The 19,841-nt window shown below is 36.3% G+C and overlaps 2 protein-coding genes across 2 annotated transcripts; both read right to left on the reverse strand.

Moving 5' to 3' along the window:
- Positions 1-2,266: 2,266 nt before the first annotated feature.
- On the reverse strand, positions 2,267-7,190 carry LOC124359425 (mucin-2-like). The gene is made up of 2 exons (XM_046812159.1): positions 7,033-7,190; positions 2,267-3,002 (listed from the first exon to the last, which is right to left on the reverse strand). The coding sequence occupies exons 1-2, from the start codon at positions 7,075-7,077 to the stop codon at positions 2,289-2,291; spliced, it is 759 nt and encodes a 252-aa protein (XP_046668115.1). The 5' UTR covers positions 7,078-7,190; the 3' UTR covers positions 2,267-2,288.
- Positions 7,191-13,383: 6,193 nt separating this feature from the next.
- LOC124359426 (mucin-5AC-like) lies at positions 13,384-19,590 on the reverse strand. The gene is made up of 2 exons (XM_046812160.1): positions 19,499-19,590; positions 13,384-15,432 (listed from the first exon to the last, which is right to left on the reverse strand). Exons 1-2 carry the CDS (start codon positions 19,541-19,543, stop codon positions 14,026-14,028), a joined length of 1,452 nt encoding a protein of 483 aa, XP_046668116.1. The 5' UTR covers positions 19,544-19,590; the 3' UTR covers positions 13,384-14,025.
- Between the last annotated feature and the right edge of the window lie 251 nt (positions 19,591-19,841).

Genomic DNA, 19,841 nt, shown 5'->3' on the forward strand with positions numbered 1-19,841 from the left:
GAAGTGCATGTACCAAATCTGGTCTCTAGGGTCTTTCTATCAACAGTTATCGCTCAGGCGGACAGCCAGACAGGTGGATGGACTGTTCCTTGACCTTTAAACCCAAAATGAATACGGTTTGATCTTGGATCCAGAAGTGCATGTACCAAATCTGGTCTCTAGGGTCTTTCTATCAACAGTTATCGCTCAGGCGGACAGCCAGACAGGTGGATGGACTGTTCCTTGACCTTTAAACCCAAAATGAATACGGTTTGATCTTGGATCCAGAAGTGCATGTACCAAATCTGGTCTCTAGGGTCTATCAACAGTTATCGCTCAGGCGGACAGCTAGACAGTTGGATGGGCAGTTCCTTGACCTTTAAACCCCAAAATGAATACGGTTTGATCTTGGATCCAGAAGTGCATGTACCAAATCTGGTCTCTAGCGTCTTTCTATAAAAAATTATCGCTCAAGCGGACAGCCAGACAGGTGGATGGGCAGTTCCTTGACCTTTAAACCCCAAAATGAATACGGTTTGATCTTGGATCCAGAAGTGCATGTACCAAATCTGGTCTCTAGCGTCTTTCTATAAAAAATTATCGCTCAGGCGGACAGCCAGACAGGTGGATGGCCAGTTCCTTGACCTTTAAACCCCAAAATGAATACAGTTTGATCTTGGATCCAGAAGTGCATGTACCAAATCTGGTCTCTAGCGTCTTTCTATCAAAAGTTATCGCTCAGGCGGACAGCCAGACAGGTGGATGGGCTATTCATTGACCTTTAAACCCCAAAATGAATACGGTTTGATATTGGATCCAGAAGTACATGTACAAATACCAAGTCTAATACAGATGGACGAATAGGTTGTATTATCTAATAAATAAGGCTGTATTATTTGAAGAATCTATACTTTTGTGTGGGATACCAAAAAATACAAGTGATTGAAAACAGTTATTAAAAGGAATCTTTATTCTGTTACATTATAAAAGATTTATTTTTAAACATCTACAACGTTGGCTCTATCTTGAACTCAGTTATGATCAATGCGAGTTTTAGTGGCGTTAAATAAATAACTAGCTGTTTGTTATAGTGTTTCTTGTGTTTCGCATATCATTCTTTGTCAAGATCGGGTGGTTCCGTGATTAAATTTTACTCTGTATGTACTAAATATTTTAGAGGTTAAGATTTAAATATAAGTTAAACTGTCTTCCTCTTCTTATTGGAGGGATATTCAATGCAGAAATAGACATTGATCTCGCTGCAACGGCGACTCTAGAATGTTACAAGTATTTCTGAGGTATTATCTTGCGTTTTATACATGAGCCGTATTTCTTATATCACAAAATAGTTTATCTTCTTAAGTTTATTTTATAAATTGTCAACAGCCTTGTTAGAAGAAGTATACTCGTATCATCGTCGCAGTCATAAACTTTCAGTTTAATACTATTTACGGGATTGCGTTAAACTTTTCAGTCAAGTGGTTAAATTCACATTTCCTCAACTATATTTCAACCATATTTCTAGAGGAAAGAACTTAAAGAAACGTGGTTGCATTTTTATTTGTCTGTTACAAAAACTTTATTTATTTGTTTTCTTGGATGAGTGTTAAAAAACCAGCATATGGAATAATCAAACCGATAGTCACATCTGGTTTGTAGACCGCAGGGAGACGTTTATATGTGCTCATATTTATTTTTTATCTGTTCTAACCATCATTTGATCTTAAATAGTATCGGCACTACAAAGTATATTCTCAACCCTCTTACTTATGATTTATATATGATACAGAATCTCGGCCTTACGTCCTGAAAGTGACCGAGAAATTACCGCTAAACTCATAGTTTGATAATAAGACTTTTATATTACCATACAGATAAACAAGAAATGGAAATACTTAAAATACAGTTCTAATCCATGAAAAGGTACAATAATCTATCGCAGGTGTATAGTACATTAAATATTTACATCAAAACATCTTTACTTCTGGTAGGAAGGCTTAGTATATTCAGGTAGCATCTTCTTGAATCGGAATACAAATTTTGCAGAATTCTGTTTGTTGGTTAATAGATTTTCCTACAGTTTTTGAAGTATCATATTAGTCAGTAACTGTTATACTTATTTGGCATTACAATATTCATTTTTAAATATATTATTGAGATTCAAAAACATGACGTACGTCATATTAGAGAAGAAATAATGGCTTTCAAAAGACAAACCATCTTACTATTGATGTATCAGTTAGGTTATCCTCTCAAGAACGTCCGTAGACTAATATAGTACAATGCATCAGTTGTAAAAGAGATCTGTTTTATTCCATAGGAGTAGGGTATGTAAATAAGGGAGTTTGTGAAGGTGTAGGAGTGGTAGTAGTCGGTTCCGTTGATGTGAATTCCGGAGTTGACAGAGGTGTTTGGGTAGTTGTGATTGGAATTCTTGTAGTTGGAGATGTTCCACCAGTAGTTGGAGTCGGTCCGTTAGTAGTTGGGATTGGCCCACCAGTAGTTGGTATTGGTCCTCCAGTAGTTGGTCTACCAGTTGAAGAACTTGGTTTGCCAGTGGTTGGAACTGGTCCACCGGTACTTGGGATTGGCCCACCAGTGGTTGGTATTGGTCCTCCAGTAGTTGGTCTACCAGTTGTCGAAGTTGGTATGCCAGTGGTTGGAACTGGTCCGCCGGTAGTTGAAGGTTGAATTGAAGTTGGTTCTTCGGAAGTACCAGTTTTACCTGTCGGGTCGGTTGAGTATATTGGTATTGCCGACGTAGCAGTGGGCTGATTCGAACTTGGACTTTCAGAGTTTCCTGAGATTGGGTTAGAACTTGATCCTATTCGTTCAGAAGCGGCAGTTGGATCAGTTGAAAATGAAACTAATGATGGAGGTGTGGTATCTGTAGTGGGGGTCGGTGGTAGGGTTGTGTCTGCGGATGGTGTACCGGTTGGTGCCTTATCTTTTAGAAAGTGACTTCGACCTCTCGGAACTTTTTGTTGAATACCATCCAAACTTCGTCCTTGACACAGAACAATCTGTAAAGCAAAATTAAGTGTAAAACATTATATAACACATTATGGTTACGAACAAATAAGATATTCGGAAGCTAAAAAGTTATTATGATTTAATATCGATCAAATCCATGTGTATTTATATCACATACGTTATATTTAAGAGTATTTTAAGTCTTTGAGAACATATTGCCTGGTAGGTTCAAACGGACAAACAACTTTAAATAGTTTAAACAACTCTTGGTGTATAATGCGCTGCAATCAATCGAGGAGTCCGTTAAAGACCTCAGGGACACCTAATTAGCATTTTAATCCGTATCTGATGTAGTATGAATGAAGTTATGCGCGAATATTTAACGTATGGTGAGTGTGTATAAGTAATCGCAATTATTTGTGAGTAGCTGAATACGATAAATCAAAACTGTTTTCAATAAAACCTGATTATTGGGTATTTCAATACAGTTGTATATTGTTTATAAATATGCAGTATAACTATTACTTATCTTATTATCACTTGAATCAAACTCCTATTCCTATAGCTATCATGTTCATTTACCCCTTCGTATATTACATAATAATGTTTATTCCTCTCAGTAATAGTAGGCTATCCAAAGCAGATTAATTATTACTAGATAATCAGTGTGCTATAATAAAGTTCATACTTGTTATTTTGAACAAGATCTATGAGAGACATCATTGAAGCTTATAATTGTGACTTATTGTTTCTTTTTTTCTCGTGGGAAAATAAATTTCTACATACTTAATTTCCTTGAGACAAGAAGATGACCATTCTTATATTCTACTGAATACATAAATGAGATATTCCATGGAAGTTTACAAAAGAATGTGATTGGATAACTAACGGTTAATCTTCCATATACTCATTTTCAGTTTACACGTAATTGTATGATCAATTAAATGAAGGTAACTAGGAATGTTTCTCATTGATCATAAATTGGGAGATGTGTTCGCTCAGGAGAAAATGTATGTGCAAGATACATCAATATTGTCCCAGTAAAACAAAAGTATGTGAAAGATTTCTAAGATTTGTTCATTATCTAAACCAGTTCTTTTCTGTAAAAATTTCAGATGTTTTGTGTATAGAATTATTTAAATACAGTATTAAAAAAATTAAAAGGTCACGACTAAGGCAGTCCATCAGAAATGAGGAGACATAGGATTATAAATGGCGTTAACACTTATATAACAATGGTCAGGGAAGCGTCCCTTGTGTATATATGCAATGCTAGATTATTTGAATTGGTACTAGTAAGTACAGTAAAAAAAACGTGAATGTATTTCATGAAAATCTGGGGTTGCTTTAAGAAGTTACTTTCAATCGGGTAACACCTTCAGATACCAGAAGTTAACGACGCACAAAAGGAAACCACATTCCAGATAATATAACAGAGGGGTACTATGTGGGTCTGTGAATATGAAGGTGTTTTGTATTTGATAAATAACTTTTTAGGTTGTATTATCTACTTTGTAAGATCTCAAATGTTGTACAAATAAGTTTTGAAGCTGTTATTGCTTAAAGGTTGCTTAGGAAGAAAGACTTTTTAACAAGGTTTGTCATTACAGTAACCAATGGCTTGATGTTCCATGGATTTTTCATGAGTGCTAGAGTTTCTTCCAGCACTCATCAACTTTATTTCCACCTGTTCTGTAACCGAAAAGGCCGGGATACCAACTGTTGATGATGAAGCCAGCAAAATGAAGTCTATGAGGAAAATAGACAAAGTATGCCGATTCAATTCTCATGGCTACCACAGAACAAAGAACCAATCAGTGTGGGAAAATCCCGTACAAACAAATCTTGATTCAAGTGCTAGACCATATATATTTATTTACAAATCAATAAACTAATAAAACCATATGATGAGATTGAACGCAGGCTATACCTAATGTAGCTGAGTTTAAATCTGCTGGAATGTGGAATCCATCAAGAACTGACTTTCTCACGATTGACCAGAGATGCAGTTTTTCAGTATAAAAGATGAAGATGCTGAAATGTTGAACCGTGCTTTTTATGGTTTTAAAGACCAAGTATGTTTTTCCTCAGTTATTAGAACGAAAAGTGTTACATCCTATACCTGTTGGGTTGCCGTTTGTCAAATTAGCCAGCTTCTGTTTTACATTACCTGGAACGATCACTGTGGCTGAAAGAATTCCTCAATGAAAAGAATTGTAAAATACCTGCGCACTACGATGACGACTAAAATACTTGTAAACCTATAATACTACTAATAGAAAGATAAGAAAGTTGAAGGCTGATGAAGAATCCTGATCAAATTTTTAGCAATTTGGCCAGAGGAGAAAAAACTTGTAAATATATGTAAAAATTAGTTTGTAGGCTTAATTATTGTAGAATGTAAAATGGATTTATTTATACAGTAGGACATTTATACTCAATCCCTCTTACAAAGATTTATTATACGTTTCATAGTAGGCAAATATAATACTTGAACAAATGGCATTTAAGGCCGAAAAATGTAAGTCAAAATATATATTTTTAAATTATTTTGTTGTAAATTTTTATTCGTAAAGTAATATTATGTTAAGACTCTCCCCCCTTATTTACGTGTAAAACTGCCACTTAAATCTTAACAGAGATTTCTATGTGAGCTTAACTAAGAATTTTTGAAAATTTTGCTTTTACAAAAATTTCATGTGTAAACTAATTCGTAAAGGTATATTGTTTTACATTACACGATGTATTAATGACGCATTATCATTAAATTGCTGTTTATGTTCTTGTTGCTTTTATGTTCATAAAACCACTACTATTTACTAATACAGTACTAAAACTCTTTTTTGTAGTATTCAAATAACGACGGAAGCCCCAACCTAGAAGACGTGTACGTTCATATCTGCGACTAAGATCAGTCATGGACTATTAGATAAGTCTATAATTTAGCAATGTTTAAGCAAAAGTGATAAAAGTTGTATGGTAAAAAGCTGATTAAGTAAGTATTAGTGAAGTATACTAAGCACCGTCTTATAGAACGATTAGAAATGAAAATTGGAACAATACGTTAATACTTATACAATCAGTGATAGTTCAATTTTTCAGAGAGACTAATATCTAAACCATAGGTATCCACCAAAACTGGATCTGACATCAATAAGCGTCATCGATACTGACGTCAAGCAAAATTTGAGACAATAAGCACTGTAGTTTTGTATGTTGTTCCTTTTTCTTTGCTTTTGCCTATATTTATTAATTAAAATTACATTTAAACATCTTTGGTATTCAAATACATTGCACAATAAAACCCTAAGTATAATACGGGTTTAATAAAAAGTGTGTAAACTCCCTGTTAATATTGTATCGCCTCACAATAGAGAAGCCCTTCATACACTTTATATCATGTTATGAATTACTTTTTAGGTATAATTAACACTTCGTGCACAAACTTCAAATGTGAGATTTTGAAGGCTGATTTTGAAGGATTTTCAAACTGAAATATTTCAAATAGTAAGCCCAAACAAATGTTAAAAGAAAAATCTACTTCCTATTTTATAACCTTTTATGAAAACCTTAAAATGGGAAGTCAAGTGGTGCTTTCAATTTTCAATTTTTCGCTGCTCCAAAATGTTACTGATGCCTAGGTTGTAGGTAGTTAATTCTGACTTATAAAGCTTTGAACTGGCTGCCATTTTTAACTGGGTTACGATAGAGACCTCTAACTTGCATTGTTAGTTTTATTTTAACAGGGCCTTAAAAATGGGCCCAAAATCCCCCACTTGCGGTTTGTGAACGAAGTAGTAATTAAGCTCAAAAAGTGCTTCATAACATGATATAAAGATGCGAAGAGTTTAGCTTTTCTAGTGTGGGCCGTTACAACATTAATAGGGGTCTCCACAATTTTTTAACACTATTTACCTAAAAATTGAATTGTTCTTAATTGTTCAGTACACCTTAGAGGAAACAATTAAAATTGCGCTCTTTCTTTCCAGAAAAATCCTATGTGGTCGGTCACTGGTTCTATTTTGAAAACAAATAAACCTAATGCTATTGTATGCCTAATATTGATAATTGTAATATTACCACACAAAGTAGAGTTAGGATGATCGGGGAAGTTCGGGAGTACATGGTGGCCTACGGTGGGAGGTGACACACCCAAGTCTGCGGTGACTCTCACATTATAGGATCTCAAACTGAAAGTGCACACATTTACCTGTGACTGGTATCTTTTGTCTTGAAAGGGAAATCCCTTGAGTGATCATTCATCTTAGGAGATAAAAAGTAATTGATCGCTTGTGCTATCGTGGTATCCGTCCGTTCTATGAATGTTTCTTACATAACGCAGTCGTAACAGCGATATTACATCGAGACAATTTTGTTACGATTGTTTGTGTTTTTATTATCTATTTTCTCATATTTCTCAAGTTGTTTATTTCATTGAACTTGACCTTATATTCCGAATCATTACAATGACTGTATTCGTTTTAATATCTGTACCTCAGAACCAAATGACTGTAAGTTACAAATGAAACTATCCCAGCTGCCGTTTGTAATTAATGTATTTTTCTTACATTGTTTTAAGACGAGAATTAAAATTCTGCTAAATTTACTTAACTGTTTTTTTCATTGTTATTATTATTATTATTATTGCCTGATGGGATAGCATTATTATCGAAAATTCGCACAATATAAAAAAGTGAAGGAGATTCGGTACAGTAGTATAAGAACTCAATCTAAAAACTGCTTCTTAATATTATAACGGATATTTAAAAAACTATTTTTATTATTATTAATTTTTTTTTTTAATTACGGTTGGGTGTTTTTTTTTTCTGTTACCTACTCAGTGTGGTTGTTGTATTTTGTATTTTATACGACTCAGCTGACAAGTCATTAGCTTAATGAATTGATTCATAAAATAAAACTAACTAAACAATACTGTACCAAATCAAGCCTCCCAAGTCTGTATCTGGATAATAATTTCAGATATATAGTCGAATAGATATAACTTCCGTATCGGCGTGGTGGGGCGTTCTGACGTTGGAGTGAGAGGGAGAACTGCATGGTTGACTACCTGACCAATAGGAGCGAGGAGCGTCGGACGCGGTTGCCACATCGGCAAAGGCATATTGGCAAAATCGGTAGGCTTATTTTACTGCACGCTGGTACATCTGGAGGGTTTGTTCCTAATTATTGCTTGTTATTTGCTTCAAAGCAAACCACAGACTACCATGAAGAAATGAACCATGACACTTTTTCAAAATGGTTCAGAGAATCACTTCTACCTAACCTTTCTGCTCCATCGGTTATTGTTATGGACAACGCCCCATACCACTCCAAGATTTTAGATTAGGCCCCAACGCAACGTAACAAAAAAGCGGAAATTCAGGAGTGGCTTCGCGAGCATAACATACAATTTGCAGAAGATTTTACAAAAGCCGAGTTGTTAGAAATATGTGAAATGAATAAACCACCGATCCCCAAGTGTATTATAGATGAGATGGCTAAAGCCCAAGGACATAAAATTGTCAGACTGCCACCTTACCATTGCCATTTCAATGCAATAGAGATGGTTTGGGCACAAGTTAAGGGACACGTTGCTCGGAACAATAAAACATTTAACATGACTGAAGTTAGGAGGTTAACCGAGGAAGGACTTCAACAAGTTACAACCGTATAATGGACGGATATCGTAAAGCACACAAAAAATCTATTTTAGAAGCGTGGGCACAAGAAGGTCTCATTGAAACAGCAGTAGAGGAAATGATAATTCACGTGAATGGAGATGACAGTGACAGTGAAACTAGTGACCTTGAAGATTTTGCTGACGAATATAGAGTGCAAACTGACCAAGGAACACAGGAAATATACGTCAACAGAATGTATGCTGACGGTGTTTGAAGTATTTTGACAGCCCCCGCAATAAATATATTTGTGCTGTGAATGCAATATTAGGTTTTCAGAGTACCCAAATTATTTGTCCTTCACGATATCCGAATTATTTAGTAGTTGTAGATTATTATATAGTATAATGGTAACATATTAATATCGCACATATTTGTGTTAAGTTAGAGAAATTTCGTTTCTGATTACTAGTACTAGCCTCAGATCTGAATTCATCGACTTACTACCTTGCATACAATATAAGATATTCGTCTGTTCAGTCACATATATCACATTCTTACACTTCATATAACCTGGTGACATGAACTCTGTCTGTATGAAGAAAGTGTTGGACACCGAGGATGGTCTCCAGTGCGACTCTGTCTGCCAGGGATGGTTCCATATAAAATGTGTGGGAGTCACCAAAACCGAGTATTCTCATTATGCTAGTAACACAAATAAAAAATGGCACTGCCTGAGAGTTGACTGCCTTCCTCATGGTTCCAATCCTTCCCAACAACTTATTAATAAAATGGATGAGTTGCTAAATAAGTTTTCGCTTCTTGCAACTAAGGATGAGGTGAAGTGCATAACGGAAGGGCTTCAAGAAATAAAAACTGATATTAATAAGCTGAATACCAAAATTAATTCCCTTGAGCCTCGCCTTAGGAAGCTTGAAGGTGAAGTCCTTGAGCTAAAAAACATAGCTGCTGATACAGTGCTTGATGCACCTTTCGAAGGTATTCTTGAGGAATTTAACGACAGGCAGCGCCGCACACGCAATGCAATCGTTCTTGGTTTAAAGGAGTGTGAGTCATCATCACCTGCGGCTGTTAGGGAGCATGATAGAGATCTCATAGAGCGTATTCTGGGGTGCTGTGGACTTGCTTCATCTTTGAGTGGGACTCGGTTCTTCAGAATTGGGAAAATTACTGATAACAGACCCCGAGCTGTCAAGCTTTGCCTCCCGTCGGAGGGTGATGCCATTACACTCTTCCGAAGTTTTGGCGTTGGTAAGGATTCGGATAGGGAGTTGACAGATGTCTCTCTTGCTCATGATCGTACCTTGAAAGAAAGGTAGTACCTCTCCGACTTACGGGAGAAGCTTAAGTCTCGTACTGAATCAGGGGAGCCTGACTTGACCATTAAATATGTAAGTGGAATACCCAAGATAGTTAAAAAAAAACTAATTACTTCCAACGGCAAAACAAGATTAAATGTTTATTTCCAAAATGTTAATGGACTCCGAACCAAACTTCTTGACGTAAAAAAATGCTTTGGCTTGCAACGTTTACGATATCCTACTACTGTGCGAAACAAACCTATCTCCAGATATATCTAACTCTGAATTACAGCCTGTTAATAATTATATGATTTATCGTAGAGATAGAAGCACGTACTCTAGCGGCAAGATTTCAGGTGGTGGGGTATTGGTGGCCATCAGTAATAGTATCCAGTCACATGAAATAATACATAATACACCCATAGAAAGTCTCTTTATTTCATTACCTAGTTACAGACTTATTCTGAACTGCGTCTACATTCCCCCGGGTCAACCAGTCTCAACGTATGAAGTGTTCTGCGAATCAGTCGATGAGGTTGTCTCCTCTTCTCCGTCATCTTCATTGGTATTGGCGGGTGACTTCAACATCGCTACTTATGACACCGGTTCCTTCGAGCAGCCCTCAGGCGACCGACCGAAGAGGGAGCTTCTTGAAAATCTCTCAAGTTCTACTCAATCTCAGAGTTGCACTCGTTGGACCAAATTAACCATGTAAGGAACTTTAGGCAAGTGACTTTGGATCTGGTCTTTAGTAGCATCAAACCTGTATCCGTCTACAATGCTGATGACCCATTGGTTGAAGCTGACCCTCATCACCCTCCGTTATCTTTTTCTCTGCCTGTCATGAGAGGGACTCTTCCTGCTAGATACGTCACTTTCCCAAATCTTCGTAAATGCAACCTTCAAGCGGCTTCAGATATGCTTTCTGAAGTGGATCTTTCCTTCATTTATGAGCAACCTAACATCCAGGAGAATTTCAATAAAATGGTTGCAATTCTTGGCAACATTTGTATTAAATGCAGTCCACTAAAACGAATTGGGACTTCACCCTTCCCGAAATGGTTCTCCAAGGAGTTGATTAATCTCATACAGAAGAAGATTGCACATAAGCGTTATAAGCAGTCATTTCAACCATCAGCCTACTCACGCTTCTGTGCATTACGTCATGCTTGCAAGATACTCAGCCGGACTTACTTGATCCACATAGAGAACTCAATCCCGCATAATCCAAACAGTTTCTGGAGTTTTGCTCGTTCCTCTGGAGAAACATCTGGTATACCATCTATTGTAACTCTTGGCGATCGTTCCTCACTCGATCCGCAGGAAAGGGTTGATTTGTTCTCCGAATTCTTTTCATCTGTTTTCTCACAGCCTGCAACTGCATGCCCTCCCTTTGATTTTAATTCCGCTTCTTCCTTGGCAAGTATCTCCTTCTCGGCCTCGGAAGTCTTGGGGGTCCTCAGGGGGCTCGACGTGAGGAAGGGTGCCGGCCCCGATAGCATCACACCGTCCCTTCTACAACACTGCAGCAACCTCTTGGCCCACCCTTTGACCTTCCTATTTAACACATCTATTTTGCTTGGAAAATTTCCAGATACTTTTAAAGTGTGGCATATTGTCCCAATATTAAAGGGTGGCAGCCCCTCGAAAGTGGAGAACTATAGACCAATCACAATTCTCTCTGCACTTGGGAAGGTGTTTGAAATGCTTATTCTCTCTCGTCTCAAACCATTTGTGAGGTCTCTGACTTGCCCTAATCAGCATGGATTCACCTCCTCTAGATCTACAGTAACCAATTTACTGGTATTTGAGGATGCCATATTATCAGCAATGAGGGAAGGGAGGCAGTTGGATGTGGCCTTCGTTGATTTCGCCAAGGCGTTTGACAAAGTCGATCACTCTATCCTCATATGTAAGCTGAAAGCTTATGGGATCCATGGCCCACTGCTCTCATGGCTCCATTATTACCTGCGGGACCGACGCTTGAGGGTGAAACTGCCGGGCTCTATATCCAGAGAATTTCCTCAAACCTCGGGTGTACCACAAGGCTCCTTGCTCGGCCCTTACTTATTCACTGCATTCATCAACGACTTTACGTCCATCCTGCTAGTAGAGGCCCTTCTCTTCGCAGATGATGTCAAGATCTTCACAGTAATCTCTCACCCAGATGATTTTGCAAGGTTGCAGACTAGCCTTAATAGTGTCCTTGATTGGTGCAATACAAACAACATGAAGTTGAACTCTTCCAAGTGCTGTGTGATGACCTTTGGCCGGTTGCGCGACCCACGCTATTTCCAGTACACCTTGGATGGCCGAGCTCTGGATAGGGTGTTCACGGTGAGGGACTTGGGTGTCCCCTCCTGCTGATTTCTCCTTTAACGCTCACGTGGATGATCTGTGCAGACGGGCATACAGGATGTTGGGGTTCATCTCAAGGTCGACTCGTGGCATGACGAGCCCTGTTGTTTTAAAAACGCTTTATTCTTCCTTTGTGCGGCAACTACTGGAATATGCTAGCCCCGTTTGGACACCCTACCACTTGACTCTCATCCGGAAACTCGAGGCTGTCCAGAGGAGGTTCTTAAGGCTGGTGGGAACGAGGCGGGGACATCAATTCAGGGAGGTTCCTCTCGCGGATCTACAGAACGAGCTACTCTTAGCCTTTTTAATTTTTATTTTTAATTTAGAAAAAATAAAAATTAGCCCATGTATACATGTAAACATAGTATAACAAACTTTAAGGTCACATTTTAAGAATCTCGTGTCTGCCACACAAGCCATGCTCGCCTGGCCGTGTTCTTGTAATTTCCCACCTTCAAAAGTATGAAAATCAATACATGCGTAACTCTGAGTTTGATATTGAAATATATTAAGCTTATGAGAAACAAAATTTGTATTTCAAGATATTGAATTCATTCATAGACTTGCTACTAAAGTAAAAAACCACAGAGTAGTTCTTTAACCGAAATGGAATGTAGTTCTAGCTCTTATTAGTCCTAAAGTGTATAATTTAATATTCAATTCGTTAAATTAGTGGATGGCTAGTGATTAAGTGATTTTGGTTCCTATTGACGTTAAAACTATAAGCGCTATGGTAAATTTTTAAACTGTAAACATAACCAAAATAATGTATTTCATTTTGTCTGCACATATATTTGACTAATTTCTTTGGAAGGGATTTGGGTTATTAAAGCATTCTAGAATATGAAGAGAAAATATTTATACAAGTGACTCATTTTACATTTTCATTTTGAATACAAATATTACAGTTGAAGAAATAATCATACTAATTTGATAGCATATGTCCTAAAATATTTAAATAAAACACAAGCAAAATACTAAAACTTATTCTTCACTTTTGTGTAACGACATTGGTCTTACTCATTATGTTATAATATTGTTTATTTTGGACATTTATACAAAATTTATTTATATTATACGATAACAATTTAAAAAAAAAAAAATACAATATCTTTAAGAGAAACGGATATTATAATATATTCTCGTTATGTGAATTTTATTGTTTTATTATTAGGTACAATTATAAATTACAAATTATTCCAACAATACTGTCGTAAAATCAAACTTGACCTTCTAAATTTATGAAAGTAACATAACCAAATTCCTCCAATTAACAATAATGCATTGAAGTTCTGCATTTTTAAGGTACTCATAAGCACTGATCAAACAATGAACGCCATTTCCTGCCATTATATGACTCAACTAAGATAGTATGAACGTAACATAACTTTATTAATTCTAGCCGGTTACAAAACATAAATTAGCAGAACATTATTAATTTTTGAAGTTTTCTTACCATTCCTTAAACCAATTTAAACTTTAAGTATTTATTATATAATTACTGTGCTTAATATGTAAAATATATATTTGTCGTTTTTAATATACTTTGATATCGAAATGTTTGATTCTGAAAAATCATTCTCACTGTTTATGTTAACAGAAATGTTATCCTTAAGAACATCCGCATACTAGTACGTTACAACATATTAATTTTTATATGGATATGTATAGGAGTAATGTCCATAAAAGGGAATTCTGAAGGTGTTGGAATGGAAACTGATGCCATTGGCGTAAATTGTGGTAGTTGATAAACGATGTTAGTCAATAGTAGTTTAAGTTGGGATAGGCAAATCATTAGTGAATTCGCCAGTAGTACCAGTTGGTCTACCCGTAGTCAAATCAGATCTAGCAGTAGTTGGGATTGGTCCATCAGTAGGCGGATTTGGTACCCCAGTAGTTGGTATTGGCCCACCAGTAGTTGGAATTGGTACTCCAGTAGTAGGGATTGGCCCACCGGTAGTTGGAATAGGCACACCAGTAGTTGGGATTGGCCCACCAGTAGTTGGAATAGGCACACTAGTAGTTGGGATTGGCCCACCGGTCGTTGGAATTGGTACTCCAGTAGTTGGGATTGGCCCACCAGTAGTTGGAATTGGTACTCCAGTAGTTGGGATTGGCCCACCGGTAGTTGAAATAGGCACAACAGTAGTAGGGATTGGCCCACCGGTCGTTGGAATAGGCACACCAGTAGTTGGGATTGGCCCACCGGTAGTTGGGATTGGCCCACCAGTAGTTGGGATTGGCCCACCAGTAGTTGGGATTGGCCCACCAGTAGTTGGGATTGGTCCACCAGTAGTTGGAATAGGCACACCAGTAGTAGGGATTGGCCCACCAGTAGTTGGAATTGGTACTCCAGTAGTTGGAATAGGCACACCAGTAGTTGGGATTGGCCCACCGGTCGTTGGAATTGGTACTCTAGTAGTTGGGATTGGCCCACCGGTAGTTGGAATAGGTACACCAGTAGTTTGGATTGGTCCACCAGTAGTTGGAATAGGCACACCAGTAGTTGGGATTGGCCCACCAGTAGTTGGAATTGGTACTCCAGTAGTTGGGATTGGCCCACCGGTAGTTGAAATAGGCACAACAGTAGTAGGGATTGGCCCACCGGTGGTTGGAATAGGCACACCAGTAGTTGGGATTGGCCCATCAGTAGTTGGGATTGGTCCACCAGTAGTTGGAATAGGCACACCAGTAGTAGGGATCGGCCCACCAGTAGTTGGAATTGGTACTCCAGTAGTTTGGATTGGCCCACCAGTAGTTGGGATTGGCTCACCAGTAGTTGGAATAGGCACACCAGTAGTTGGGATTGGCTCAACAGTAGTTGGAATTGGTACTCCAGTAGTTGGTCTACCAGTTGTCGAAGTTGGTGTTCCAGTAGTTGGAACTGGTCTGCTGGTAGTTGGAGTTTGAGTAGAAGTTGGTTCTTCAGTAGTACCAGTTTCTCCTGTCTGGCCGGTTGAGAAAATTGGTAATTCCGACGTAGCGGTGGGCGGACCCGAACTTGGAATTTCAGTATTTTCTGAAGTTGGATAGAAAGTTGAACCAAACCCTTCAGAAGTGGCGGTCGAGAACATGGAGGTATCTGCAGCTAGTCTCTGGTTATCTTTTAATGCATTACTCTGTCTTCTCAGATTTCTGTGTTGAAAACTATGTAGATGTCGCCCTTGACACAATACGATCTGTAAAATCATATTACAAGTTAGAAAGTATTTTTATAGTATCTGTTACTTATATAAAGAAAATACTTTTTGGAAGCTAAAAATTATGGACAGCGAAGATACGGGTTTCCGTAAAGCGCAGACTCGAGTTGGTGATTAACCACCTCAAAATTATAAAATTTTGCTTGATATGGGATGAAGGCAGGATGGTGTCATAACATTAGTAAATTGCAAAGAATAAAAACACGGCTTCTCTCTCGGGTTTTATCACCAACTTCAGTCAGTGTCCTCTGGAAAAAAATCTTTGGTGACAGTTTTAATTTAAAATGTATCATTGAATATATGGTTGGTGATATTGTTAATTTAGGCATATTAATAGCGTATTACATTTTTATTCTAGATATTTTATTATAGAGGAGGATATTTATTTTGGTTTGAAGATGTGTGATATAATGGTGACTCTATTTTTCTAAATAAATTACAAGAAAATTTAAAGAAAAAGTCTAATATATGCTGCATTAGGAAATTTAACACTGTTTGGCGTTAATTTTCTAGTTTAGCAAAAACGTAGGTGTTTTCATCGGTTATTTTAATTGTCGTCTTCGTGAAGAACAATAGCTAAGAAGCATGACATAAGTACTGAATATGATGCTTTAAAATAACAAAAAAAGGAACGGGAAATATACTTTTTACAGCCGATTTGTTGTTCCGTACTCGATTTGGTAGCGGTTTCAATCAGTTGCCTTCACTGTTTACGTACCTTTTCGGTTTTTAATCACCAATATATATATATATATATATATATATATATATATATATATATATATATATATATATATATATATTATGTGTGTGTGTGTGTGTGTGTGTGTGTGTGTGCGCGCGCGCGCGCGTGTGTTTTCTAATAAATATCCGCTCCATAATAAATATGCTTACAAACTTGTAACAAGTCCAATTATTTGCTGTGATTAAAAAGTGGTGGAGTTAATAGTGTAGATTTAGTGGTGTAGAAATGGTTTAAGTATATAGGCCAAAACCATCAGCCATTTGTATAAATTATAAAAGTATTTAATTACCCATAAACTTGTACAGAAAATAACAATTCGACATTTTTAATGTTGAACAATATATACTTAATAGTTAATGAATTAGGTGAAGCTATATGTACATTACTATTAAAACAATGGATTACGTGAATTATCGAAAATGTATTTTTTCTAAAATTTCGTAACAGTGACATTCATACCAATTTTAGTCGCTGGGCCGCCCAATGACGGTCGCGGGGACACATTCACGTAATGTGACAATAACCTTATGGACACATTCGCGTAATGTGACAATAGCCTTAGGCACACATCCACGTAATGTGACAATAGCCTTAGGGACATATTCACGTAATGCGACAATAGCCTTAGGGCCATATTCACGTAATGTGACAATAGCCTTAGGGCCATATTCACGTAATGTGACAATAGCCTTAGGGACACATTCACGTAATATTACAATAGCCTTAGGGACACATTCACGTAATGTGACAATAGCCTTAGGGACACATTCACGTAATGTGACAATAGCCTTAGGGACACATTCACGTTATGTGACAAAAGCCTTAAGGACACATCCACCTAAAGGTACACACCCCACTTTTTTGACTCGAGGATTTCAGAATAAGTTTGAAAATTTATATATATGTACATATATATATATATATATATATATATATATATATATATATATATATATATTTATATAACGAATTATATCATTTATAACTTCTGAACCAATCAGAGCCAACACCATCGTGATAATGTTTAAACTGACAATACAATTAAAATATTTCGTCTAATAGCAACTCATATCATTGCCGCAGCACATTAATAAAAATCTAAACACATCTCAAGTGCCTTCTCCACAGATCTAGTTTTACAAAATACTGAAATATAATTTAAATAAATATCCCATGCACATAAACGAGTAAGGAAATAAGTAATATCGTTTTTAAATGTTTCCCAGTGTAATTTCTACAGATACGTATGAAGTTTCCGATAGTTTTAATACTTAGCCCTAGGTAGCTAAGGATGTATCTGTTTGCTGTTTAGTTTCTTTGTAAATGACTTCCCGGATGTTCTAGAGTGTGCCTGTTATTTAACAGTTACAAAATAAACGTCATCATTACATAGGCGATGTAGCATCCAATGCAGCATATGGGAGAGCCAATGACACACGGTCACACGTAGAAGTCGGGCTTGGATCTGAGTGAGCTAGATATACAGCAGGTTCCACATTGTAATGTATTGATTTGCTAATATCCTCGCAAAGGTCGGATAAGATCGACATCTCCTTACAAAAAATGTTAAGTAAAAGTGTAAGATATTGTGAAATGGGGCATTTAAAACTCAATTTAACTAATCAAATATAATAAGGAACGGAATTAGTTAAACCCATTTTATGACCAGCAGGCGATCTGTCACAAGCTTTTGTAGTTCTTCGTATTTTCCGTCATTTTACAGATATCAATTTTTTACTTAGTATGTTTTTAATATATACAGTATAACGTCCAATGTCATTTCTTGCATTTTTTTCATACACTTACCCTGTGTTTACTATGACGAAATAATGGAAAAACTATCTGACTTCTCTTCTTTTTGTTTACTTGTTTCTCTGACTGTTAAGACTTTAGGTCGCTCTTGCTCCTTTTCTCTTTATTAACCTAGTAATGACATAGTGTAGAGTATGTTTTATAGTGTTTTATTCTTGTACATAATGTTTTTAGTGTGATATTGTTCATATGTCTTTATATAACTCATTGATTACTTCTTATTTTTTTAACAAATTTTGTTGTAATAACAAATTAAAATGTGATAACAATTTGAGAATCCCCATACATAAATATATATTTCTAGCTAAACAGCATGTTATTTAAAACCATTAAATCTTTAACCCTTATATACAACTAATTTGGTGTGTCCATTGCAGGAATTTTCCAGACCTTCACGTTAAAAATTATAAAAGGAATTAAAATTAAATTAACTACATTTGTGTGTGTGTTTGTGTGTGAAAATATTGAAAAATCGTTTAAATATCTTATTATTCACTTTAATAAATTGTATCACAATTGAAAATAAAACTTCCCACAAAACCTTCCTTTTATCCCCGGTATTTTTCACAATACCAAACATGCTCATTACTAATAAAAGGTTCACCCAAATATTTGAGGGTAGAGGTAGTTATAGACATATGGGGTTAATTTTACTATAGCATTGCCTCAGTCAACTGATTTCTGGATAGAGCCAGCCAGATTGACTCAACCAAAAACTCCCTCTATCTGAAGAAAATAATTTCGAAAAAAGTACGAACTTCTTTGTGTGAAATCGTATATATTGTTTTCTATGACAAGCAAGTGTGGTGCCAGATTAAAATTCTGGAGTTGTGAGTCTGCAAAATTGTTTCTTCTGACTATCAATGTCTAAAAATGCTTTATTTGCATAGAGGCTTGAATTTAAAAACTGCATTGATAATTCTTTTGTTTATTGTAAAATTGTATCTCAGCTGCTTTTTTAGAAATAGAATTTAGAAGAAAGTCATATGTTTAAAATTCGTTTGAAATTTGTAAAAAATGTTCGTTTACCTGGAGCTAATGAGCTAATGTATTGGACCGAAGGTCGTTTGGAGAGTTAACACTCAAAGAAGAACACTGTAGTTGCCTCAACGAAAAGGATTGTCAGATATTGAGGAAGTATATACAAATTTGAACTTTTAATCACTTAATATTTTTGTTAAATATTTCATGATTATAATACATTATCAGTGAGTTTTTCAAGTAGAAATTTCAGTTCAAAATTTTTTTTTCGTAAATAATAAGCAAATATTATATATTGAATTTGAATTTTCAATTAATTTAAATTAGAAAATTTAAGTATTTCTTATTTATATATTCTGTAGAATACCCAAACTTTTGAGTCTGACAGTTCTTCTTGTCAAAATAAGTGAGTGAGTGACTGAGTAACTCAGTAAGTCTTATCATCTACACACGATAAAAGCTATAAACATACTATATCTTTTGCCTTATAAAAATTAACAATCTCACCAGACAAAGTAGAATAGTAACAATCGAAGAAGTAAGGGAGTACATGGTGGCCTATGGTGGGAGGCGGCTAGCCCAACTCTATGGCGACTCTCACTGAGGTATTCTGTAGTTTGAACGGAGATTACCTCCCTTTTACCTGTGTCTGTTATCTTGGATGGAAAGTCCTGAGAGTGATCGTTCATACTACGATATCAAAAGTAATCGTTTCACCTATTGTTATGTCTATTCCCTCATCATTCTATGACATCATTTTTTTCTTCGATTTTTTAGTACATTCTACTTTTGATAAATGAATCACAATGGGAATTAGTCTCCCTTCGTTTATATTATCACAATTATTTTT

This window comes from Homalodisca vitripennis, chromosome 4, assembly GCF_021130785.1.
Source record: "Homalodisca vitripennis isolate AUS2020 chromosome 4, UT_GWSS_2.1, whole genome shotgun sequence".
NCBI lineage: Eukaryota > Metazoa > Arthropoda > Insecta > Hemiptera > Cicadellidae > Homalodisca > Homalodisca vitripennis.

What these genes read in the sequence shown, in the direction of transcription:
- LOC124359426 (XM_046812160.1), bottom strand. Translation starts at nt 19,543, where the DNA reads ATGTACTCCCTTACTTCTTCGATTGTTACTATTCTACTTTGTCTG. An exon ending in TTACTATTCTACTTTGTCTG is followed by an intron (nt 15,433 to 19,498) that starts GTGAGATTGTTA and finishes ATGATTTTACAG; the next exon opens with ATCGTATTGTGTCAAGGGCG.
- LOC124359425 (XM_046812159.1), bottom strand. Translation starts at nt 7,077, where the DNA reads ATGTACTCCCGAACTTCCCCGATCATCCTAACTCTACTTTGTGTG. An exon ending in TCCTAACTCTACTTTGTGTG is followed by an intron (nt 3,003 to 7,032) that starts GTAATATTACAA and finishes TTTGCTTTACAG; the next exon opens with ATTGTTCTGTGTCAAGGACG.